Source organism: Tuber melanosporum, assembly GCF_000151645.1.
Source record: "Tuber melanosporum whole genome shotgun sequence assembly, scaffold_112, strain Mel28".
Lineage (NCBI taxonomy): Eukaryota > Fungi > Ascomycota > Pezizomycetes > Pezizales > Tuberaceae > Tuber > Tuber melanosporum.
The window spans coordinates 277,745-304,051 of record NW_003298769.1 but is presented as its reverse complement, the minus strand read 5'-3'; the positions used below and the strand labels follow the sequence as shown (position 1 = coordinate 304,051).

At 41.3% G+C, this 26,307-nt stretch overlaps 2 protein-coding genes; one reads left to right on the top strand and one right to left on the bottom strand.

Annotated features, from left to right (window-relative positions):
- The first annotated feature begins 358 nt into the window (after positions 1–358).
- Positions 359–1,442, top strand: GSTUM_00001460001 (uncharacterized protein). XM_002835665.2 has 5 exons: positions 359–473; positions 568–667; positions 780–833; positions 918–1,131; positions 1,200–1,442. Exons 1-5 carry the CDS (start codon positions 398–400, stop codon positions 1,212–1,214), a joined length of 459 nt encoding a protein of 152 aa, XP_002835711.1. The 5' UTR covers positions 359–397; the 3' UTR covers positions 1,215–1,442.
- Positions 1,443–1,466: 24 nt separating this feature from the next.
- GSTUM_00001459001 (uncharacterized protein) lies at positions 1,467–3,514 on the bottom strand (the record flags this gene model as incomplete). XM_002835664.2 has 10 exons in its annotated part: positions 3,407–3,514; positions 3,259–3,337; positions 3,120–3,203; positions 2,963–3,057; positions 2,792–2,876; positions 2,670–2,730; positions 2,510–2,600; positions 2,347–2,449; positions 2,185–2,284; positions 1,467–2,104 (listed from the first exon to the last, which is right to left on the bottom strand). Exons 1-10 carry the CDS (start codon positions 3,448–3,450, stop codon positions 1,467–1,469), a joined length of 1,380 nt encoding a protein of 459 aa, XP_002835710.1. The 5' UTR covers positions 3,451–3,514.
- Between the last annotated feature and the right edge of the window lie 22,793 nt (positions 3,515–26,307).

Below are 26,307 nucleotides of genomic sequence, written 5' to 3'. Positions count from 1 at the left end.
TAAGGACGCGGGGGGCGATCTTGGGAGCCTGCATATTACGAGCATAGTACACCTCATGGACCAGTTAATTCTCCTTCATCGCATTGATCATGACCGTTGTTCTCCCACTCTCAGGTTTCGAGTCCCCCCCCCAAACACAAGTAGGAAAACCCCCCCACTAAGAGACGGCACATACCGATGCTGTACTCTCGATCGAAGAAACCCCAAGCTCTCTCTCATATTCCCCCACTAGCCACTACCACCGCCACATTCCCACGGAACATTCCGAGAGATCAACGACAAATTAACTTACATCTTGGCACCACCACGCGGCGTATCAAACATAAACGGCCTTACCTACCCATTTCGAGTCCACCATCAATCGTCACCAACATCAATAAGTCATTCTACACCAATAATGGCGGCAAACAACGAACAATTCTACCTCCGTTACTATAGCGGCCATAGCGGTCGCTTCGGTCATGAATTCCTAGGTACAGTAACAACAACCACAGGAATAATCACAACCTTCCTCCCATTTAATTAACTTATGAGAGCTAACATACGGCCCGCTACCCCCCCTCCCAGAATTCGACTTCCGAGTCCTCGGCGATGGTAGGAGCGCAACGGCTCGTTACGCTAACAACTCAAACTACCGTAACGACTCGTTGATCCGGAAAGAGAGCAAGTTCTCCCCGATTCTCCCCTCTTCAAAAGCAGCGTCAGCAGATGCAGCAACAGCAGCACTTTTCTGGACAGGCACTGACGTACGGTGTGGGGCGTTTGGTAGTGTGCGTGAGCTCTTTGATGATTAAGGAAATTAAGAGGATTATCAAGGAGAGTGAGATCATGAAGTGTGTATACCCCAAGCAATTCTCTCTCTCTCGCGTTTGCTGACAATTATTCTTTTCTTTCCTTCCCTCTTTGGTATTGTTTAGGGAAGACGATAGTAAATGGCCGCAAAAGAATAAGGACGGGCGTCAGGAGTTGGAGATTCGTCTGGGCAACGAACATATCTCGTTCGAAACTGCGAAGATAGGATCGCTTGTTGACGTCCAGGAAAGTGCTGATCCTGAGGGGTTACGTGTTTTCTACTACCTTGTTCAGGATCTGAAAGCCTTGGTGTTCTCGTTGATCAGTCTGCACTTTAAGGTATTTGGTTGTCCTTGTGGGGCTGGTTAAGGTAGTGAGGGTGCTAACTGCGGTGGTGATTCTTATAGATCAAGCCTATTTAAGTTCGGGACGATGTCGGAGAGAAAGTGATGTAGTAGAAGGGCTGTAATACTAGCGGGGTTTTCACCTTTTTTCACGAAGATAATGTGATGCGTTTGCCGAGGTGGCCATATGCTCTACGCTCTACTATAATTGCTCCTTACCTGTGATGGAAATATTATGTGGCCGTAAAAAAAGCCTTCCATATATATACTGAAAGCTATATACAACATGAAAGGTGACTCCCAAAAGTACCCGGCGAGATGAAGCCTGGCTCAAAGAGCCTTCAGCACATCCTCCCTCTTGGAATTAGACATCACGAACCTGCTCATGAAGTCGTCTCGGGAGATGTACGCCCCACACAGCCTCCTTTTCCCGTCGAACGCAGCCCTACCATGCAGCACCCTCCAATTATCGAGGATAAGCGGTCTCCCGGGGACAAGCTGCTCCCAGTACTCGCTCTCCCGACGCTTAAGCACATCATTCCAAGCTCTAGCAGCCTCGTAAAACCTGTCCACATCCGCCGGATCATCCCATCTATCCATGGTAGCTCTATCATCGTTATTCCACCGAATCAAAATCAACTCCCCGTTAACGGGATGGTGGTTGAATACTGGAAACGGCGCATAGGGTTGTATGCTCGAGCCGCGATTCCCCGAGCTATGTGAAGGAATACGAACGTTTGAGAGAACGCGGTATGCTGTTGGGTCCTCCTCGCGGAGTATTTTGGCGGCTCGGAAACCGTCGACTAATATTGATTGTCCGCCGGAGCCGTCGGTGTGGGAGAGGAGGTGGAAGAGCTGGAGGCTGGCGGGGTTTGAGAAGTAGGTCGTGTCTGTGTGAACACCCAGCGCTAGGGTGGTGTAGGCCGTGTCTTTCTTGGAGAGGTCGGAGGTAAAGTCCCAGAGCCCACCTGAGCGCATATATGCTAGTTAGCACGATATTATTTCTTTCGGGCTACAAGCTCTAGGGGCAAGGTGAGGACTTTGTTACCATAGTGGGTATGTTTTATATGAGCTATTCGTTCAACAAGCTCCTTTGTGGCTTCGGGCGTTACAGGAACGCCGTTCACATAACAGAACCCATATTTACGCTATTGCCACTGAGTCAATACCGGAGAGCGAAGCTTAGCAGGGGGAATTTCGGGCCACCTACAATCTTTCTTGTCCATTCACCGACCCCAGCATCAGACTCCATCACAGCCTCATACTCAACCTCCGGCAGCCCTTCGGCAATCTCTGATCCCCAAAATTTGAACCTAGACTAGCATTCAGCGCCCGTTCAAGGCTTGTGTGTTTGCGAATTATGGGGATCCTACTGGGGAGAAATGTATCGTTCCAATCTCGGATTATAAGAGTGTAAATGCAGCCACTCCCAGTTATAAAAGCTCTCATGACCGTCGTTCTTCCCTTTGGCAAACAAAACCTGTTACTCAAAACCCCGGTGTCTACTCCCCCACATGTAGCAGGGAAACTCACATTTAATCCTCATTCCCTTGTCCTCCGCCTCCACCACATCCGGCTGAATATTCTTTGGAATCTAGGTATTTCGCCAACTAGGTTAGCGGTTCCCCCAATCCCTCGCCGGAAAGCAAACTCACAGAAAAAGTATTCAACACCCTCTGCTTAGTCTCTGGATGAAAGCATTCACTGCACTGACAATGGTCTCTCATCCAAACATGTTGACTAATAACCTCCGAAATCAGTTTCCCCTCAATTACATGTTCCATGCAACACCCCCACCCCCCCAAAAAAAAGAATGGTAGCCTTACAAATGCGAAGTCTTTCCTTCCTCCCAAGGCACCAGCGTCTTCTTCTCGTCGAACGTGATTTTATGATGCTCGCTCAATTCCGGCCTCGCATCTGCCTTCGTAACGTTATATGTTTTGAGCGGGAGGTCTGATGTTTGTACTTGTTTGTTAATGATACCACTGCTTCCACCGCTAGCGACAGCTGAGGAAGAGGAGGTTGTTTGCTCAGTGGATGGAGATGCGGCCGCGGCGACGACTGCTGCTGTCTGGGTAGTTTAGTGTGAGGTGATTTGGGAATACTAGCGATAGGTTTATACATTACTGCTATACCGTTTGGCAAGCACCTCCGCAGGAAGCGATGAGACTCTGCGGCGGCGATGCTGGCTGCAGGCGTTCCTGGTTGTGCTTCCTCCAATTAGCTTCTGTAAGGATTGCCGGGGGCCGGGGGAATGAGGGGCGTTATACGGGAGTGATTTAAGAATGCGTGTGATTGATCTAGGCGCAGCCATTGCGTTCGCCAGTGAGACGAATGAATGAGTGTCCGAGAAGAAGGTTTTGTGGGTCGTGAGAAAGTTAGGCGGGGACCCGGCCGGTGTTGCGGTATGATAAGCGGGAATGAGAACGCCGTAGAGTTTTTACTAATTGGATGACTACAGGTGGGGTTTAGAGGCTATTTGGTACAGCAGCGATATCATTCGCGAGGTGGCATTGACTTTCACTGATGAGATGTTTGTGATTTCTTGAAGCTTGGATTCCTTGTTGATCGGTGCTTGCCATCTTATCTTTACTTATCATATCCCATCTAGAAGTGCCTTATGGATAGTAGCACTGGTCCTCAAATCTTCAATGATATTACAAACCGTCACCACCTGCTCCGCGTTATGAGTTACTCATTCTATCCCGACACCAATGTAGTGGGCACTACAGGGCCACTTATAGGTGCTGTGATATCCTTAAATGACAATATAAGTAGTAATATCTCCTGATACAAGTGCTAGGATTACTTATAATATCTCTCATATCTTATATTCCTGCAATATACAATACACGCTTTGTATATATTGTACTAAGTCTTATTAGACAAGACTAAAAGTGTAATCTTCCTCTTAGTTTCGAATCTTGTTATTATAACATATTAGCTAGGTGTTAATCATATTCCTAGGAACAATAGTTGACAGGTGGCTTGCTGTCACAAACTGGATTGTGACAAGGCAGATTGGCAAAGAGGAACTTGAACAAAGGTTTTCAGATGACTCGCCCTTGCAAGTCATAGGTGTTTATTGTTATGTGATAACTCATGGTTGTGAGTCTTATGATATGACTTTTACGTATGACTAATACTTATGAGTCACAAGTTTTATGCATGTGACGTACTTAGTGCACATGACCTATTATTAGGTTTATGACTGGTTTAGGTAGTATTAGGAATACTGAGATCTAATACATAGGAATTATCCTAAGTAGTGTAACTCCACTTGGATTCTGAATCCCTGATCTCCAACACCCCGCTCCTGCCCCCTTATGGGGCCCGCTTTTAGGCGGAGACAATCTGATAGACTTCAGAATTGTCTAGGCCAATTAAGATTCATTTCTGTAGACAGAGATTGTCTAGGAAGGCTTGAGTTTGCTCATTTCATTTATGACTACTAAGAGCGAAATAAATTCTGTAAAGTAAAATAGAATTGTAAAACAATATTATATTGTTAAGATCTCTTCTCCGTTGCTTGATGATGTCTAAAGCTTAGGAGGCACTTTGATATTTATATTCCGCCTCTGAGTGTTCGCGGACTACTTTTATTTATCATACAACTATGTACCTTTCTGATTATAACCGGCAATGTTGGGTATTCTTGAAAGATGTGAACACCTGGAGACCCTGAAAATCACCACACCCTTTTTGGCAATTACAATATAACTAACTCAGAACCATACTGTTCTCAATAGTAGTTATCCGATCCTTAGAGTCCTTAGACTTGTGGCCTAGTTCTCAAGTCAAACTGAGTTGGCTCCAATTATCTCTGTCATTGATGAAATGATTAGTTTCATCTGCGGGTTGTATCTGTGAAGGTAGTTGTAATCGCAACCTTTTTTCGGGTTGCCTGACTTTAAACTCCCATAACTCCTTACCCAACCAATAGATGTCTTCCAGAAGACTTCCTACTAATTCACAGAAAGCTATTCCACTGGATTGACAGATATTCCCTTGGTCGGCAACCCTTGGTTGCTCTGGGTAATAGGATTTTAATCACTATTGTAGTATTGAAAGTTATCCCCATAACTACAAGGTGTTCCGAAACCTAGTTGTAACATTCCGTGAAGTCCAATGGCTTCTATGGTAGTCTTTCTCGGAGTTCTAAACTCTTTCAGATATTGTAGGATGGATGTGAATTTATTGGTCTCTTATTGACATTCTTTACCATTCAATACCACCTCTTTATGCAAAATCATCCTGTTACCTACGGTGCATACCAAAGGTATCATATCTTTAAAGCCTAGTAATCTTCTGAGTAGTTGATGGATTTATCCTGTTCCACCTCTCAGACCTAGCTGAAGGTCTCCTCTCACATATCCTGTGAACGGGATCCAGTCAGAGGGACGGTGGCAATATATACGGTGTTATTCTGACACCTTCAAATCTGTGGTATTATAGTCACAGGATGCAATTAAGATTGATATGTATGATAATGTGTGGGCCCTGTCAGGGGGCCAGATGGCAGTGTTGGAGATCAGAGATTCTGATTTCGGATGGGGTTACCCTACTTAGGGTGACTCCTAGTTATTGGATCCTGATATTCCTAATACTTGTATATCATCATACATATCAATCTCAGTTGCATCTGGTGACTAGAATGTTACAGAATTGAAGATATGGGAATAACACAGTATATATTGCTGCTGTTTGTCTGACTGAGTCCTGTTCGCGGGATATATGTGAGGGGACCATCGGCTAAGTCTGGGAAGTAGAATGGAGTGAATCCGTCAACTACCCAAAGAGTTACTAGGCTTCAAAGAGGTGATGTCATTGGCATGAGCTGTAGGTAACGGAATGTTTTTACATAAAGAGATGATATTGAATGGTAAAGGATCTCAATGAGAAACCATTACATTTGCACCTACCTTATAATAACCAGAAGAGTCTAGAACTCCAAGGAACACCACCATAGAAGCTAAGGGGCTTCATAGAGTGTTACAACTGGGTTCAGCAATACGCTGTAGTTGCAGGAATGATTCCCAATACTAGAATAGCAATTCAAATCCTGTTACTTAAAGCAACCAAGGGTTGCCAACCGAGGGATTATCTGTTAATCCGGTAAAATAGCTTCTTGCAGGTTAGTACGAAGTCTTTTGCAAGAAATCTGTCAGTTGAATATGGAGTTATGGAGGTTCAAAGTCAGATGATTTAGGAAGATTGCAATTGCGACTACCTCCGCAGATATAACCTGTAGATGAAGCTGATGATTTCATCAAGGACGGAGACAATTGGGGCCATCCCTGTTCAACATGAGAACTAGGGCATAAGTTTAAAGACTCCAATAATTGGATAATCACTATTAGGAACAGTATAGCTACTAGTTAGCAATATTGTAATTACTAATGAGGGTGTAGTGATTTTCAGGATCTCTAGGTGTTCACACCTTTGAAGAATACCTGACGTTGCGAGTTATAATCAGAGAGGTACGTAGTTGTATTATAGATAGATGTAGTCCACAAACACTCAGACGTGAAATATAAATATTGAAGTGCCTCCCAAGCTTTTAGATATCATCAAGCAACGGAGAAGAGATCTTAATAATATAATATTGTTTTAATGACTCTACTCTACTTTACCTATTCTACTTTAATCTTAGTAGTCATAAATAAAACGAGTGAATTTGAGCCTTCTAAGATAATCTCTGTCTAAAGAAAAAAATCTTGATTAGCTTAGACAACTCTAAAGTCTATTGGGCTGTTTCCACCTAACAGGTAGGTTACGCAGTTGGCTCATATGAGTCAGCTGAAGATCTCAAATAACTCATGATTAGGAGCCATAGGATATGGTGATGTGAAAGTATAAGTCACAGAGTGTTACGGGTTGGGTGACGTGTCTGTATAAATAGCGAGATCTAGTGACCTCTAATATACCATGCTCTATCGCTCTTATTTTTCTCCCATATAGTATTTTAATACCACGTCAACTATTGTGGACCCCTCCACTTCCTGCTACCTCTTTGATAGTTCCTGCCTAGGGGTATAGTTTCTCTTCAACAGCCTCTTCCGCCTTCGCCTGTCATATTCTCTGTTCATTTGATAGGGGAGCTATCTGGGCCTTGCTCAGTAGTCTTGTCCTGCTTGCAGGGCTCACTTAGCTTTAGCATGTTTGACTTCCTCTCTTCACTTCCGGTTGGTACTGGTAGTGGTGGAAGTCTTTTTCTCTATTTGTATGACCCCTGTTGAGAAATGCCTTAGCTAGTAACTTTAGGGTCTGTTTTGTGATGAGATTTGATCACATCTGCCTAGTAGTTTGGTCCAAGTTACGGTCACCTTCTTACCCCCGCTCTTTTAATTCCTTTCTGCATGTAGGATCTCTTCTACTAAGTGACTCTATCTCTCCCAGAACAAGGGACTACATGAGAGACGTGGTAATATGGAAATAGTTTAGTTTCTATAGTCGGGTTTACTCTAGGACCTTAGGTCCTTCCTCCACCTCTCCACTTCAATTGTATTAGCATGCACCCTTCTGCCTACCCTCCTTTGGCTAGTATCCTACTACCTTCTTCCTCTGCTGTGCGGTGTTCCAAGATTTTAGCCTGCTGCCTGCCTGTGGTCAATCTTTTGCAGGCATTATACAGCTAGGCGGCATTCTTTCTGCTAACAATCTACTTCTTGGGCCCAGCACTGTAGCCTCTGTTCTTGATTTGTAGGTTATTGTAATGCACTACATCTATGGCATAGCTGGTTAGGGGTGTCTAGTCATAGGGCTCCTCGCCGGCTGTCCACTTTGGGGGTAGTTTTTTATAAACAGTATTTTGGCAGTTTGGTGGGTTGTAGTTACTTTCCTTTGTAGTTTGCTGTAGTTTACAGGTAGAGCTTTTCCTTATACATTCCTGCCTAGTATAACAATCCCCTTTTGGATGGCCAGTTCTTGGTGATGGAGAACAATACTTCTCTTCTTCTTTCTACTTCTTGCCTTATGATAGCACTAGGCCTCTGCCTACATTACCCATAGTACAATACCTTTGTCTTCTATCGAGAACGTCTATCGTAAGCTTTTTCTAACTCTCCTTGTTAAAGAGTATTCTTATAGTAGTAGTAATAAAGATAGGGATAATGATAAAGAGCATAAAGGTGTTTTATATTCATTATAATAATAAGTAGGGAAAGTACTTAGAATTCAATCTAATTTTATTTAAACTTGTACTGCCAACACTGGCATATGACGAGCCACATGGCTGAGCCCCCAGGTTGTCGCATCCTGGATACCACTAACTACGAACTAACTAAACCTCCAATTCCGTACCTCAAACACGCTTGCGCCATGCCCCGACATGAACACTAAGTACAAAGCTATCAACGGTAAAGTAAAATCCACCTCAGCCCAGCCTACCCGCCAGCCAAGTTACCCGTATAAAATACAAAAGTTCCACTACCACCACCTGAATGTGACCCCGCGAAAACCTCCTCCACAATAGAAACCCACCTGAGTGCCTCCACTCAATGATCCCGGGACACTCTGCTGACCACCCTGATACCCGTTTCCATTCCCAAATAAAAGAAATACCCAACACCCAAGCATATAGACTCAAGGGAAAGCCGACTTAAAGGGTAAAGTCTCCCTAGTCAAGGGGGTATAAATAATCGTAGAGAATCCAGGGGGCACTACACTGGTAGCGCAGCCCAAACACCTCGATGGAAGCAGTCAGAATGAGACAGTCCCCAAGCCGCTGACACTTGACTCAACATACTCAGGTATTCCGCTCCTCCTCCAACTCCTTAGCTCACTCTACAAGCAGCGAACCCACTGTGGACTCTGTAGTAGCCAGTTTGCTACGGCGAACTGGCAAAGGTGATGACCCTTTCGAATTGGGGACAAGTAGTACAGGTGAGGTCTGGTCTTGTTTAACCTGGCGCCTCTTGTTTCTCTTTCTCTTCCCACCCCCAGGTGTAGGTCTAGTAATAGGAGTGAATGGGCCACCCTCAGTACCACCTACCGCCACAGGGGGGACGCCACTAGAGGCGTTACTCCGATCAGCCACAGGCTTAGCCACAGAGGACTCAGGCACCTGTCTCCTTGAAGAGGGTGATCCCACCATAGCTGGTATTACCACACTAGGATCCACTGTACTCATACTAGGAGCAAGCACCTCAATTGGCCACAACAAAACAGGAACCGGTTTACCCATACCACCATCTACAACTGAAGCTGCAGAAGGGGCTGGGATAACAGGCAGCACAACATTCTCCCAAGGGAGCTCCTCTGCTGGACCTTGAGAACTCTTAGGGTCTAGTCTACCCTCCCCCAACCGAGACTACTATAGTAACTGAAGTGACCGAGGGGACAGGTGAAGAGGGGATAACTGTAGGAGCTTTAGCCACCAATATTGTGGGATAACCGTAATTAACAACATATTCATTCTTCAGGGCAGCCAACAAGGCAGATATCTCTTTCCCAGCACGATGAAATCACCGAGAAAGGACAGAGATGTGATACTGAAGGCAAGAGACTTTGGCCTCTAGGGCGAAGTTCTTCTCGATGGTACAAGACAAAACTACCGACAAACGTAGAGTGGACGTGGCGGAGGGGGCGGAGGCTCGCTTAGCTATTGTGACCATGAGGAGGCGACTGTAGTAAACAACCGAAAAGATAAGTAAAAGGAAGAAAGAACTTCCAGCAAACGTAGAAGGAAGTATAACAACGAAGTTCCCAAAAGATGTTCGAAGTTAAAGACTTGAAGCCTATTGTGAGATAGAAATTAAGGACTCTGATTGGATCGATACCAAACCTTCACGCCCAACACGGGGTGAAAGAAGGAGGAAAAGTACTTGGAACAAAGCGTGAAGAACTTATCCTCCATGGTTGTACTAGCCTTCTTATATAGTGTTCTTCCCACTCCAAGTCATATGACCTACAGTGGTCACATGTACGAAATTAAATCATAATAACCTAATCATATAACCAAAGTGGTTACACCTGCAAAACCCATGACCTCGTAGCAAAGTCATGTGCAAAAACTCACAAATCAATTATAACACAATAAATAAGTCATATGACCTAAAGTGGTCTCATGACCGAAACCTATGACCTCATAATTAGGTCATATGCGAAGTATAAATAGAATGTGCAAGGTATACCTGCAAGGCATACTTGCAAGACACACTCACCAGGCGCATGTCCTATGACTTATAGTCAGGTCATATGCGAAATATAATAAATCATAACCCAAACAAGTCGTATGACCAAAGTGGTCATATGCGTGAAACAATACCATATTAATGACTCATAATTATGAGTTATTTGGAGGTCTTTTCCATGCCAAGCCATGTTTGTAATACCTAGCTTGTTTGGTTTTCTTTCTGTTAGCTATGTGTAGTTAGTGGGAGGGGGGTCTTTGGAGCAAGGAATCTTCTTGGGCACATGGTTAGCTTCTGGGCGAGACCCTGATGTGTTCAAGTTATGAGCCTGGTGGGCTGGGTACCTGAGTTGATTGCTCTTTAAGTGTGTATTGTTAGGCTCATACCAGAGGGTCCTGGTGGTATGGGTTTTCTCTATGTCCAAGAAGGAGTGATTTTCTTAATGCCATAGCTCGTGCTGTATGTAATGTTCTTATATTTTAAACAAGGAATTAAATGATAATAAATAAATAAATAAATAAAAAAGATCTCTGGTACAGACACTCCATCACTCCTATTTTCTGTCCACATAGTTTGACAACACTATGTCTACTATTGTGGGCCCCTCCACTCTCTGCTGCCCCCTCGATGGTTCCTGCTTAGGGGTGCAGTTAACTCTATCCTCCTCTCCAGCCTTTGCCTCGCTTGTCTCTTGTCTGCTTGATGGTGGAGTTATCTGAGCTTACCTAGTAGTCCTGTTTCGCTAATTGGTACTTGCATAGCTTTGGCATGGTCGACTTCCTCTCTTCTCTTCTGGTTGGCACGGGCGGCTGTAGATTTCTTTCTTCCCACTTGCACGATCTCTGATGGGGAACACCTTGGCTAGTAACTTCGGGGTCTGTCTTACAATAAGATTAGGCCATATCCTCCTAGTTATCTGGTTCAAGTTGTGGTCACCTTCTTCTCCTCGTCTTTCTGCCTTCCTACCACTAGTGGGAATCCTTTCACTTAGTGACGCTATCTTTCAGAGAACAAAGAACTACATGAGAGATGCAGTAATAGGGTAACAGTTCGGCTTTGGTCATGTTGGCACTGGGGCCTTGGGCCCTATCTCCCTTTTTCTCTTTGGTCATATTGGCTGGTATCCTACTACTGCGGGCTCTTTTGCAACCTTGGGTAGCTCTACCTGTCCTCCTGGATGGATGGCTTGGGGCTCTCGTTTTGCCAAGACCTCCTACTTGGAATTGGCACTCTTTTCCTTACTGTTTCTCCTGCTCATATCTGTGGACTTTATACCTGGAATATACATTTATATTACTTATACATTGTATGTATTTCTTATTTCAACTTTATGGGCATGGTCTATCTCACGGGTCAGGCCAGGTATTTGATTGTTGTAGGTGCTGTCAGGTTTTAGCAAGTAGTTCTGAAATTTCCTTGGTTTTGAGTTTTCTTTTGTTCAGTGGGGAGTGTACTTTCGGGATGAGGTATTTCCTTACTTTGAAGAATAAGTTTCTGGGCTTTCTGTCTTTACTGTTTGTAGATAGCTGTGCGGGAGACCGGCAGAGAAGTTTTTTAAACAGAGAACTAGTTGGGTATTGGTAACTCTAGGTAAGACTCCTCTGCATTCAAGTTATGAGATTTGAGAATCAGGTACCTGGCTGCTAGTGTTAGCATTTGTATAGTCACTGTTTTTCTGCTGGCTACTGAAGAACAAGGCGGGGAGGAGGCTTGGATCTACATGGTTATGTCTAACATGACCCTCAGCCTTACTGTACATAAAACTAGAGAAATAAATAAGATGATAAAAAAAAAAGAATAACTTCGGTACAGTACACTTTGTTGCTCCTATTTTCCTCCTACATAGTTTAACAACACCATGGTCAATTATTGTAGGCTATCTACTATCCTCTCTGCTCTCTTGATGGTTCTTGTCAAGGAGAACAGTTTTTCTTCTACAGCCTCTTTTGCCTCAACCTCGCTTGTTCTCTGTACGCTTGATGGGAGAGTTATCTGAGCCTCTCTCAATAGTTCTGACTTGCTTAGAGGCTTGCTTAACTTTGGCATGGTCGGCTTCCACTCTTCACTTCAAGTTGGTGTTAGCAGTGGTGGATATTTTTCTCCCTACTTATATGATCCTTGTTGGGAAACGCCTCAGCTAGTAATTTTGGCGTCTATTAGGCGGTAAGATTTGGCCATACCCTCTTAGTCACTGAGTTCAAGTTACAGTCGCCTTCTTCTCCTTGACCTTCTCTTTCCTTATTACTGGTGGGATTCCTTCCACCAAGTGACACCATTTCTCAGAGAATAAGGGACTACATGAGAGACGTGGTGATACAGTAACAGTTCAGTTACATAGTCAGATTCACTCTTGGGCCTCTGGTCCTCCCTCCATCTCTCCACTTTAATTGTGCCAACTTGTACTCTTCCAGCTCTCCTTCTTTTAACTAGTACCCGCCTACCTCCCCCTTGAGCTACGCAGTATTCCTTGGTTTTAGCCTACTACCTGCCTGTGGTCGATCTTTGACTAGCACTCTACTACTAGGTGGCATCCCCTCTGTCTAACCATCTACTCCTTGTGTCTAAAGCTGTGACACTATTTCTTGGCTTAAGTACCTTAGTACAGCACTACTTCCTAGGTTCAGCAGGTAGGGGGCGTTGGCCTTCAGGCCTCTCACCAGCCACTCACTTCGGAGGTAGTTTTACATCCAGCAGGTTGGTGATGGTAGGCCATAGTTTATTCTTCTTTATGGTTTTTTAGTAGTTTATGGGTAGATTTTTTCCTTATGCTTTTCTGTCTAGCCTGCTTGGTTTCCTTTCTGTTGACTACATGTAGTTGGTGGGTGAGGTTTCTTTGGGGCGAGAAATCATCTTAGGCATTTAGTTGACTTCTAGTTGAGACTTCTCCACATTCAAGTTGTGAGGTCTGCAGACCAAGGACCTGAGTTGATTGCCTTTGGAGTATGTGCAGGTGGGCCCATACTAGGGAGTCTTGGGAGTACGGGTTTTCTCTTAGTCCAAGGTGGTGAGATTTTCTTAATGCCATAGCTTAGGGCTTCCTGTGATGTTCTTGGATCTTAGTATTAGGCAGAAACAGCCTGTATTGATACAGAGTTGTCTAGGCCAAACAAGACTTATTTCTGTAGATGGAAATTGTCTAGAAAGACTCAAACTATACTCGTTTCAGTTATAACTACGAAGAGCGAAGTAAAGTAGATAAAGTAGGTAAAGTAGAATAGAATTATAAGAATAATATTATGTCTCTAAAGTCTCCTTTCCGTTACTCAATGATGTCTAAAAGCTTGAGAAGCACTTCGATATTTATATTCTACGTCTGAGTATTCACGAATTATATCTATCTATTATACAACTATGTACCTCTCTGACTATAACTCACAATATCGGATATTCTTTAAAGGTACAAACACCTGGAGACCCTGAAAACCACTACATCCTCTTTGGTAATTACCATTCTGCTAACTTAGGAATTATACTATTCCCAATCGTAATTATCTGAACTTTAGAGTCTTTAGACTTATGGTCTATTTCTCAAGTCGAACTGAGTTGGCCCTACTTGTCTCCATCATTGATGATATGATCAGTTTCATCTGCTGGTTGTATCTGCGGAAGTAGTCATAATTGCAATATTCCTATATCGCCTGGCTTTAAACCTCTGTAACTTCTAATTCAACCAACAGATATCTTCCAATTCACTTCCTACTAATTAGCAGGAAGGTATTCTACAAGATAGGTAGATAATCCCATGGTCGTCAACTATTAGTTGTTCTGGGTGATTCTGTAAAGTTATGTATGTAACCTTTATAAATCGCTGACTTCGAAGCTCAATACCTCCTAATCCAATTGATAGATTTCTATCCAGTAACTTTCCATGTATAGAGGGGAGGTACTTCTATAGGATAGAGTCTTAATGCTTTGGTCAGAAGTTCTTAGTTGTTATGCAGGAAGGCTTGCAGTTGCAAGTAGTATTAGTAGAAAATCACTCAATACCAGAAATAACTTTGACGATAACAGGAATTGAACAAATGATTTTCAGAAAGATATCAGGTGATATTTCCATTGAACTATAGACATGGGGATCCTATAAGGGAGCTAGAAGGGAGGTGTTGGTAACCAGAGATTCCAATTGAGAGTGGGGTCATTCTAATTAGTGTGGTTTCTAGGTATCGGATACTGGTATTCCTAACACTTAAGCAAGGAATTTAATGATGATAAAAAAATAAAAAAATAAAAAAAGGACCTCTGGTACAGTACACTTCGTCACTCCTATTTTCCTTCCATATATATTGACAACATCACGGTTAACTATTGTGGGCCATCCATCCTCCCCTCTGCCTCCTTGATGGTTCCTGCTTAGAAGTACGGTTTCTCTTCAACAGCTTCTCCCACTATTCCCTTGCTTGTTTTCCATTCACTTAATGGGGATGTTATCTGAGCCTCACTCAGTAGTCCTATCTTGATTGAAAGGCTCGCTTTGCTTTAGTACAGTCGACTTCTTCTCTTCGTTTCCGGTCAGCCTTAGATGTGGTAGATATCTTTCTCCCCATTAGCATGATCCCTGTTAGAGAATACCTTGGCTAGCAACTTCAGCATCTGTCATATGGTGAGATTTGGCCATATCCTCCTAGTCGCTCAGTTCAAGTTGTGGTCACCTTCCTTCCTCTTACTTCTGATTCCCTACATCGGTGGGATCCTCTCTACTAAGTAATACTATCTCTCAGAGAAAAAGAGACTACATGAGAGACGTCATAAAACAGTCATGATTCGGTTTCTACATTTGAGTTTACTCTGGTGCCTTTGGCCCTCTCTCTACCTCCCACTTCGATTACACCAGCTTGCATCCAATGCCTCCACTTCCTCAGCTGGTACCTTACTATCTTCCTTACCCATGTGGTATTCTAGAGCTTTGGTCTGCTGCCTACCCACAGTGGCTTCTTGGCTGACACTCTACTACTGAGTGGCATCCCCTCTGCCAAACATCCACTCCTTGGGTCTCGCATTGTGACCCCATTTCTCAGCTTGTATATCTTAGTATAGTACTACTTTCTGGGTGCAGCAGGCTGGGGGCATCGACCTTTGGGCCTCTCACCTGCCACTCACTTTGGGGCAGTTCTATATTTGGCAGTCTGGCTGATTGGTGGACAATAGTTACCTTTCTTTGTAGTTTGTTGTAGTTCACAAGAAGATCTTTTCCTTACGCTTTCCTCTCTAGCTTGTTTGGTTTCCTTTCTCTTAGCTACCTATAAGTAGTGAGAACGGGAGTCTTTCAGGTGAGGAATCTTCTTGGACATGTAGTTGGCTTCTAGGAGAGACCCCTGCACATTCAAGTCTTGAGGTCTGTGGACTAGGCATCTGAGTAGATTATGCTTGAAGTGTGTGGTTGCATCCATACCAGAAGGTCTTGGAAGTAACAGTTTTCTCTTAGTTTAGGGGAAATGAGTTTTCTTTAAGCTATAGTTAGTACTGTATACGATGTTCTTGTACCTTAAACAAGTAATAACATGATTATAAAAAAGAAAAAAAAGAAAAGACCTCTAGTACAGCATGCTCTATCGCTCATATTTTCCTCTCACATAGTTTGACAATACTACACCAACTATCGTAGTCCCACTCCTCTCCCCTCTGCCCTCTTGATAGTTCCTACCTAGTAGTACAGTTAACTCTTCCATCATCTCCTGCTATGGCCTCGCTGGTCCCTTGTCCACTTGATGGGGGAGTTATCTGGGCTTACCTAGTAGTCCTGTCTTGCTAATAGGGGCTGACTTAGCTTTAACACAGTTGGCCTCCTCTCTTCATTTCCAATCGGCGCTGAAAGTGGTAGATAACTTTCTCCCCACTTGCAAGATTCCCATAAGGGAACGCCTCAGCTAGTAACTTCAGGATCTGTCTCCTGATAAGATTCGACTATATCCTCCTAGTTGCTCAGTTTAAGCTATGGTCACCTTCCTCCCTTCGCTCTTTAAACTTCCTACCACTAGTGGGATCCTCTCCACTTAGTGATGCTATCTCTTAGAGATCAAGGGACTACATGAGAGACACGGTAATACAGCTATAGTTCAGTAATGATCAGGTTTATACTAGAGCCTTTAGCCTTTTCTCTCTTTTTCTCTTCAGTAGTGTTAACTGGTATCCTACTACTGTCGGCTAGTACCCTACTACCACACTCTCTTTTACTACCTCAAGCAGCCTCATCGGCCCTCCTAGACAGAAGGCCTCAAGCTCTCATTTCACTAATACCTCTCACTTACCATGGGAGCTCTTTCCTTACAGTTTCTCCTGCTTACACTTGTAGATTATATGCCCAAGACATATGTTTATGTTGCCTATATGAGGTGCCTATTCGCCATTTTGACTTCATAGGTGTGGTCAGTCCCACAGGTCTGGCCAGGAATTTGGTTGTTGTAGGTGAGGAGTTGGCTTCAGCCTTCAGTTTAAGGTTTCCTTAGTTTGAGTATTTTTCTATTCAGTAGGGAGTGTACTGTCGAGATAGATGATTTCTTTGCTTTGAAGAATGGATTTCTAAGCTTTCTGTCTTTACTGCTTGTAGATAGCCATGTGGGAGACTAGCAGGAGGGCATTTTATACTGAGGGCTGGTTGGATATCGGTGGCTCTAGGTAAGATCCCTCTATATTCAAGTCATAGGATCAGAGGATTGGGCACCTGGCTACTGGTATTAGCCTTTATCATTTTATGGTTTTTTTTCTAGCTACTGAAGATCAAGGCTAGAAGGAGATAAGGGTCTCTATAGTGCAAGCTGGTAGGACCTCGAGACTTTACTGTTGGTAGAACTGGAGAAATAAACAGATAAAAATATAAAATATAAAAAAAAGAACCTCTAGTACAGACTCCTCACATAACCACTTAAGTTCTTTCCTAGACTATAAGTTGAATCAATACTTTACAAACATCTTCTGCCATGCTATATGAGAAAGAAGTCTCGCTTACAGGAGGTAATGCAAGTACGAGATAATAGTTGTTATCAGAAGTGATGATGAAGATAAGAGATCTTTGAGCTATTGAGATATCAAAAGAAAATAGAAGGGAAGGTCGTTCACTGTTGAAAAACTAATAAAGAAGAAGTAGGATCATTATACTTACTCTTCCAGAGAGGGAACAAGAGCTGTGAACTAGAGGAGACTTCAAAAGATGTACTAGGAAAACTTAAAGAAGTAATTATTCAACCAAGTATATTGAAATAATATCTGTTGATGTCTACCTTTTCCATTGTGGAATCAGGCAGTGTTTAAATACACAAATCTGTTCGTGTCTAGTATAAACAAAACTATATGAAGATATTAAACAATACTCTTTAGTAAAACAAATTAAGTATCGAACAATATATACGGTAAAATATGAAACAAACCAAGTATCTGTCATGAATGTGACTTGACATAGAAAAGGTTTTCACATGACTTATGATTATGAGTCATAGGTATGTTATTACTTTGTGCATATGACTCATTTAGGTCATATGACTTATTATATTATGATTTGTTATGTTGAGCACATGATTTGATTATAATTCATGGGACATATACCTGGTGAGTATGCCTTGCAAGTATGCCTTACGGGTATGCCTTGGGCATATAACTTATATTTTACATATGACCTCATTATGAGGTCATGGATTTTGTGCATATGACCACTTGGGATCATATAACTTGTTTATTATGTTATGATTAGTTTATGAGTTTTCGCACATGACCTTGCTATGAGGTCATGGGTTTTGAGCATGTGACCACTTTAATCATATCACTAGTTTGCTATAATTTGGTTTCCTACATCTGACCACTTTAGGTGACATGACTTGGGGCAGGAAGAGTACTATATGAGAAGTCCAGTATAACCAAGGTAGATAGATTCTTCATACTTTGTTCTAAGTATTTTCACTACTTATTACTTTAATAAGTTTAAAATACCTTTACACTCTTTATTATTATGGCGAGCTTTATTACTATTACAACAAGAAGGCTCTATATAAGATAGAGTTAGAGAAAGCTTATGATAGACGATACTAATAGAATATAAAGATCTTGTACTATCAGTAATGAAGGCATAGGCCTCAGAGCTATTATACTGTAGAAGAAGAAGAAGAGAAGTATCGTTCACTGTCGCCAAGAACTAACTACCCAAAGGGGGATCGTTAGAGTATCAAACGATACTTGAATCAATTCATAAAATAAAATCCTTACCTGAGTACTCATACTGGTTACATTCTCCAAAACAATACCACTGTTTTAAACAAAACAAAATATAATAATCCAGAAAATTAGAGTTCTCAGAAGGGTTGAAAAACTTATCTTCTGCTAACATCCAATTTCTATCATTGATGTACTAAACACAAAAACAGAATAACAAGATTCAAGGAAATATAAATTACAGTAGTCATGAATAGTAGACTTATGATCTACCTTGAGCTATACTTCATCGCAATTGGGACAATTGGCTACCCAGAGGGTAGCAAAATAGTCTTCAGGTTGGATAATATTATAGTTCAATAACAGTCCAACAATCTGCTATTACGGCCTCATATTAATCTCCATATAGTTTGACATTATTAAGGAATTATCAAGTCCAAGAACCTGGAATTAGACATGTTCCTTTCTAGCTACTAAATTCACAAGATTTCAATGAAATTGAACTACATTGAAACTGTTAGAAATACAAGAATTCAATATCTAAGAACCACCCTAAGTAGGGTGACCCTACTTGGAATCAGAATATCTGATCTCCAACACCCCCCTCAGGCCCCCTTATGGAGCCCACAGGTCATCATATATATCGATCTCAGTTGCGTCTTGTAACTATAATGACATTGAGTTGAAAGTGTAAGAATAATACTATATACATCACTGCCGTCCATTCGACTGTATCCTGTTCACTGGATATATGAGAGAAGATCTGTGACTAGGGCTGGAAAGTAGAACAAACCAACTCTGTCAACTATTCAGAGAGTTACTAGGCTTCAAAGATGTAATATCGGGGACAGGAGCCATGGGTAATAGGGTGTTTGTGCATAAAGATATAGTATAGAATGGTAAAGGATCTCAATGAGAAACTAATATATTCGCACCTACTCTACGATAATTAGAAGAGTCTAAAACTCTGAGGAACACTACCACAGAAGTCAATGAACTTCATATAGTATTACAACTGGTTCCAGGAATGCATTATGGTTGTTGGAATAGTTCCCAATAATAGAACAGCGATTGAAACCGTATTATCCAGAGCATGCAAGAGTTGCCCACTGAGGAATTATCTGTTAATTTAGTAGAATAGCTTCCTACAAGTTAGGATAAAGTTATCTGAAAGATATTTTTCAGTTAAATACAGAGTTATAGGGGTTTGAAGTCAGGCAACCTAGGAAGGTTGCAATTACAACTACGTTTACAGATACAATCCACAGATAAAACTAATGATTTCATCAATGATGAAGACAATTGGAGCCAACACAGTTTGACTTGAGAACTAGGTTATAAATCTAAAGACTCTAATGATAGGTTAATTACTATTAGGAATAGCATGGTTTATAGTTAGAAATATCGTAATTACCAAAGAGAATGTGGTGATTTTCAAGGTCTTCAGGTGTTTGTATCTTTGAAGAATACCCAATGTTGTGAATTATAATCAGAGAGGTATATAGTTGTATAATAGATATATGTAGTCTGCAAATACTCAGAAGCAGAATATAAATATTGAAATACCCCCCAAGCTTTTAGACATAATCAAGTAATGGAGAAGAGACCTTAACAATATAATATTGTCTTCATGATGCTATTCTACTTTACCTACCCTACACTGCTATTAGAAGTCATAAACAAAACAAGTGAAATTCAAGCCTTTTTAGACAATTTCTATCTACAGAAATGAATCTTGGTTGGCCTAGATAACTCTGAAGTCTATTAGGTTGTCTCCGCCTAACAGGAACTACTGAAAAGACTCAATAATACAGTATAACTTTATTAGTAGTAGTGTAACTGTTAGGAGTACCAAGATCTGGTACTTAAGAACTATCCTAAGTAGAGTTACCCCACTCGGAATCGGAATCTCTGGTCTTCAACACCCCCCTCCACACCCTTCCAAGGCCCACACGTCATCATACATATTTATCTTATTTGCGTCCTGTGACTATAATACTACGGAGTTTAAAGTAGAAAAGTAATACTGTATATATCGCTACCATCTGTTTAACAAGATCCAGTTCACAAGATATATCTGAGGGGACTTTTGACTACGTCGGAGAAGTGAAACAGAGTAAATCCATCAATAACTATTAGGCGAAAACAACCTAATAAACTTCAGAGTTGTTTAGGCTAACTATAATTTGTTTCTGCAGACAGAGATTGTCTAAAAAGGCTCAGACTTCACTCGTTTCGTTTATGACTACTAAGAGTGAAGTAAGATAGATAAAGTAGAATTGAATCGCAAAGACAATATTATATTGTTAAGGTCTCTTCTCTGTTGCATGATGATGTCTAAAGCTTGGTAGGCAGTTCGATACTTATATTCCATATTTGAGTATTCGTGGACTATATTTATTTATACTACAACTATGTACCTTTCTGATTATGACTCGCCACATCCAGTATTCTTAAAAGGTGCGAACACCTGGAGACCCTAAAAATCACCACACCCTCTTCAGCAATTACAATATAACTAAATAGGAACTATTCTGTTCCCAATAGTAATTATATGATTATTAGAGTCTTTAGACTTATGGCCTAGTTCTCAAGTCAAACTGTGTTGGCCCCAATTATCTTCATTATTGATGAAATCATCAGTTTCATCTGTGGATTGTATCTGCAAAGGTAGTCGTAATTGCAACCTTCATATGTTGCCTGACTTCAAACTCCTATAACTCTGTATTCAACTCACAAATATCTTCCAGATGACTTTATCCTAACTTGTAGGAAGCTATTCTACTAAATTGACAGATAATTCCTCAGTCGGTAACTCTTACTTGCTCTGGGTAACAGGGTTTCAATCGCTGTTTTATTATTGAGAACCATTCCTACAACTATAATGCATTCCTGGAACCAGTTGTAATACTATGTAGAGTTTATTGACTTCTGTAGTAGTGTTCCTCAGAGTTTTAGACTCTTCTATTTATCATAGGGTAGGTGCAAATGTATTGGTTTCTCATTGATATCCTTTACCATTCAATACCATATCTTTGTGCAAAAATGTCCTGTTAACTATAGCCTATGCCAAAGATGTCACATCTTTGGAGTTTAGTATCTCTCCGAGCTGTTGACAGACTTACTCTGTTCCACTTCCCAGACTTAGCTGAAGGTTACCACTCATATATCCTGTGAACAAAACCCGATCAGATCAACAGCAGCAACATATACAGTGCTATTCTTACATCTTCAATCCTGTAGTATTATAGTCACAAGACGCAACTATGATCGATATATTATAATCAGGTATAGGCCCTGTTAGAGGGGCCGGAGGGGAGTCTTGAAGACTAGAGATTCCAATTCCGAGAAGGGTTATCCTACATAGAGTATTTCCTAGGTATCAGATCCCGATATTTCTAACAATTGCTCTTACACTTATGAGAAATGAAAAGGATAAAGAGCATAAAGGTTCTTTATTCATACAACGCAATAAGTAATGAAACCACTCACAATAAAACATAAAGAGCCTATTCTCCTCAGTCATACGAGACTCCTCATATAGTACTCTTCTTACCAACCTTAACCCTGATGACTCAAAACTATGAGTCATGTGAAATCCTCATAAATAGGTTATATGACTCGAGTGACTCATATGCGCAAAACCCATCACTTATAATCAAGTCATATGCGAAACATAACAAAATATAATATAAACAAGTCATATGACTTGAGTTAGTTATACGCGTAAGACCCATAACTCATAATTGAGTCATATACAATGTATAATAAATTATAACGTGAATAATAGCCAGTTACCATCATATTCGCTTCACTCATAGTCGGGATAAGCAAGTGTGACGTATAAGCAAGTGTGACGCTTCAGTTTCTTTTTTTGTTTTTTAATAGGTTCATAAAATGCTAACTATTTGTCAGATATTATGTAACGATCCCTCTCTGGATAGTTAGTGCTTGGCAACGGGGAACGATACTTCTCTTCCTGTCTTCTTCTTTCTTTGTCTTACGATAGCTTTAGGCCTCTGCCTACGTTACCGATAGTACAAGACCCTTGTCTTCTACCGGGAACACCTATCGTAAGCTTTCTCTAACTCTTCTTCGTAAGGCGCCTTCCTTGGCGTAACGATAACATTGCAATAAAGATAACGATCGTAAAGGTGTTTTATATTCGTTAAAGTAATAAGTAGGAAAAGTACTTAGAGCAAAGCGTGAAGAACCTATCTTCCTCGGCCGTATCGGCCTCCTTATATAGTGTTCTTCCCACCCTTAGTCATGTGACCTAAATTGGTCACATGTGCAAAACCAAATCATAACAAACTAGTCATATGACCAAAGTGATCACATGCTCAAAACCCATGACCTCATAGCGAGGTCATGTACAAAAGCTCATAAACTAATCATAATGCAATAAACAAGTCATATGACTCGACTGAGTCATATGCACGAAACCCATGACCTCATAATGAGGTCATGTGCGAAACATAAATCATATGTGTAAGGCTTACCCGCAAGGCACACTCGCAAGGCATACTCGTCAGGCGCATGTCCCATGACTCATACTTGAGCCATGTGCGAAAGCATCACAAATCCCACACATAACAAATCATATAACCCAAATAGGTCATATGTGCAAAACCATAACATACCTGTGACTCATAACCATGTGTTACGTGAAAACCCTTTTCTCGCTAAGCCACATTCGTGACATATTATTACTTCAGTATGACTTATATTACTTTAATTAAAGGTTACAAAGTCTGCATTTCTCATAATTGAGTCAGAAGAAGTACATGATGAATCAGAATCTGATTCACTACCCAGATCTTCACAATTACTTCCTATCCCCCCCTGACTTCTCCCAATTTTAATGTTTCTTTGCGGAAATTGAATACTTTTAGTAATAATCTCAACCTCACTTGTACCTGTAGTACTAAGAGCACTTGGCTCAAGGAGTAATAAGGCTTACAATAGATCTAAAGGTGGTTGAAGGTTCTCAAGATTCTCTGAACTTGGATTCTTCTTTGGATTTGGTATAGAAATCATCAGCTCAGGTTGTGGAATCACACTTTGAGACAGAATAATTTGAACCTGCTTTTTCCTTTCTTTTTCTGCTTTGTGAGCATCAATACCATGGCGGTGAAAGGCTATCTTGGCCTTATTGACCACAACTTGAATGTCCTTTCGAGCTTTCTTAATTGCCACAGCTTTTTCTTTCAGTTCCTTTTCTGCTGTCCTCTGTCTCGCTTCTTCAACTGTAATAATACCACCTTTCTGAATACTTCGCTGAGATTTGGTTTTATGCTTCTGTTGCTCTTGGCGTTTTGATTGAATAGCACAATAGAATTCCTCTTGCAACTGTCCCTCAGTAAGGCAAATCTGTGTACCCTGTCCCTATTGTTGGAAGTGGGCTTTAGAGGATGGACTAAAGGTTTCAGCTTTGTCAATCCATTCACTCATGTCCTTTTGGCACTCAAAATAAGAGCTAGGAAGTACAGGAAGCTCAAGCTCCCCCCTTCCTCAATTGGGACCTCTGCTTGGCTGAAGTTTGCTGATATGCTGGGACCAGGATCTGAGGAGGATGATGCACTGGTGGGAGAAACAGCTTTGGAGTTTCTCTAGGCATTATAATACCACATCTTCTTCAATACTGCCTTAAATGAGACAAGATACATCCCAGAGTCTTTAAAGGTATTTTTAATAGTATGAACTTGAAATATTTGTTTACGAATAAAACTAAAGTCTCTAAAGAAGAAGGAAATTGTGTATTCTATATCGAGTGAGTGTAGGGCATTGTGAATCGCCTTATTGTGATAATGTTTCCAGGGACAGAAGGCACCAACATCAAGGGGCTGAAGCACATGCGTAAGATGTGATGGAAATCCAAAGAGAACAATGTGGGTCTTATGGCATTTGAGAATAAAGTCGGCTTTGTGGTAGCTAACATGTCCATCGAGCAAAAGGAGGCGCCAATATTAGTCAGGACCAGCATCAACATACTTGATAAAGTGATCAAGCCCTGCAAGAGCTATTTTCTCATTTGTATATCCAGTTTGAGAGACAGCAATTACCTCAGCTCCTAAGAGGTTATCACTCGCCCAACTTTCCATAATCTTTTCACCAGGGTAGATCATAAACAGAGGTGGAGGAGGGCTACCATCAGCGCAGATAGTTTCAATAATAGTAATTGACTTTCAATTCTCAGAACTTGCTGTATACAACTCCTTCACATGAGTTGGGACAATAACTATTTCACCAGTAGGGCATCCAACACGAACTCCAGACTCTTTCATATTGTACATATATTTGGCACGTTTGATCCCATACTTTGTGAGAGTATTCTGATACTCAATAAAAAAGCTCTTTAGATCCTCCACACTATAGGTTGTAATACGAGCCTAGGCGATTGACTTTACTTTAATGGTATGAAGAGTCAGATTCTTCTTGAGCCATTTCCGAAATCAGATCTGAGAGGGAGGATTACGTTGTTCTTACTGATAGAGATGGCAGATTGCTGAATAAATAAATAATGGAGGGAGTCGCTCCTAGTCCCATCTCTAATTGGTCATGGCAGAACCGGAAAACTGCTTTCTCCTGAGCCCCTGTAAGGATAAGAATATTCCCTCCATGCTGGTTGAAAGTACCGCAACTGTTTCTCTCTTAATGGCGTTCTCGGTATTGGCGCATATGAATCGATGACTGTTTGACATTAAAGATTTTAGCTGCAGTACTCGCCTTTTCATCTGGCTCCCCTCCTAGCCATTCTATTGCTGCATCTAAGCGCTTCTTCATTTCAAGCTTTTCCATAGCTTCCGACATCTTTATTGCACTAAATTGGTCTCACTGGACTGTTTGAGTTGTTGGAGTAATCCAGTTGCCAGCCTTGATCTACAAAAAAAAAAAAAAAAACCGAAGCATCACACTTGCTTATCCCTCACACTTGCTTATCCCGACTATTAGGTCATATGACTCGAGTGAGTCATATGCGTGAAACCCATAACTCAAAATCCTGTCATGTGCAAAATCCTGTTACAACTGTGACCAGTAGTAAGGAATCAAGGCAGCAGGTACAAGAAGCATTGTATACTGAGTAGGAGAATATGCCTTAGAAACTTATTGATCAGTTTCGTACAAATTTTCATGTAAATCTATTGCATGTGCAAGTGTATTGTGGAGATAGCAACTTTAATACTTGACTGAATCTGGCTTGTTCAGAATATTTATCACCACCATACTCATTCATAATGCATGTACCTAGCGAGAAATTAGCACCAATACTATACTTTTTCTGGGCCCAGGGGCGCTATGCCAGAAGAGGTGCTAATTCTTGGCTTGGACGTACCAGTATGAGGCTGGTAACAAAAATCATTGGTAGAAGTGTATTTTACACCCAAAGTATCCATGTTGACAACATTATAACTCTACCTTTATTCCATTGATAAAACTTAAAATCTATTACATATCCAAGAGAATTCCTTGGGGTTTCTCATCCAGGTTTTTACAAATATATATCTTATTTTCTAGAATGTTCATTGACCAAAGAGCAAAAGTGACATTGAGTCTCAGCACTTTTTGTACTGTATGGAAAACTATAGTTTTTTGGCCATTTTTCAACTTTGATTAAGTAATTTTAGCTGCCAAAGCATCAATTTGATGTTGCTAGACCTAAGCTTTTGTGTGTGGGAAGTTGGCATACTTCTGAAACTTATCAAAGTATTTTTTGCATTCTTTTGGTATCCTAGGGAGGGGATTCAACTACCTATAGTCGGTTACTTTTGGTGTGGTACGCTTGCGCTGCCGGTGATTTTTGTTACCAGCCTAGTACACTACTAATTTTCCATAGTACCTCCGCTATCAGGCTGACCAAGAATTATATAATGGCGGGACTTATTCCTATTCTGTTGATA

What these genes read in the sequence shown, in the direction of transcription:
- GSTUM_00001460001 (XM_002835665.2), top strand. Translation starts at nt 398, where the DNA reads ATGGCGGCAAACAACGAACAATTCTACCTCCGTTACTATAGCGGCCAT. An exon ending in CTTCGGTCATGAATTCCTAG is followed by an intron (nt 474 to 567) that starts GTACAGTAACAA and finishes CCCCCCTCCCAG; the next exon opens with AATTCGACTTCCGAGTCCTC. An exon ending in TTGATCCGGAAAGAGAGCAA is followed by an intron (nt 668 to 779) that starts GTTCTCCCCGAT and finishes AGTGTGCGTGAG; the next exon opens with CTCTTTGATGATTAAGGAAA.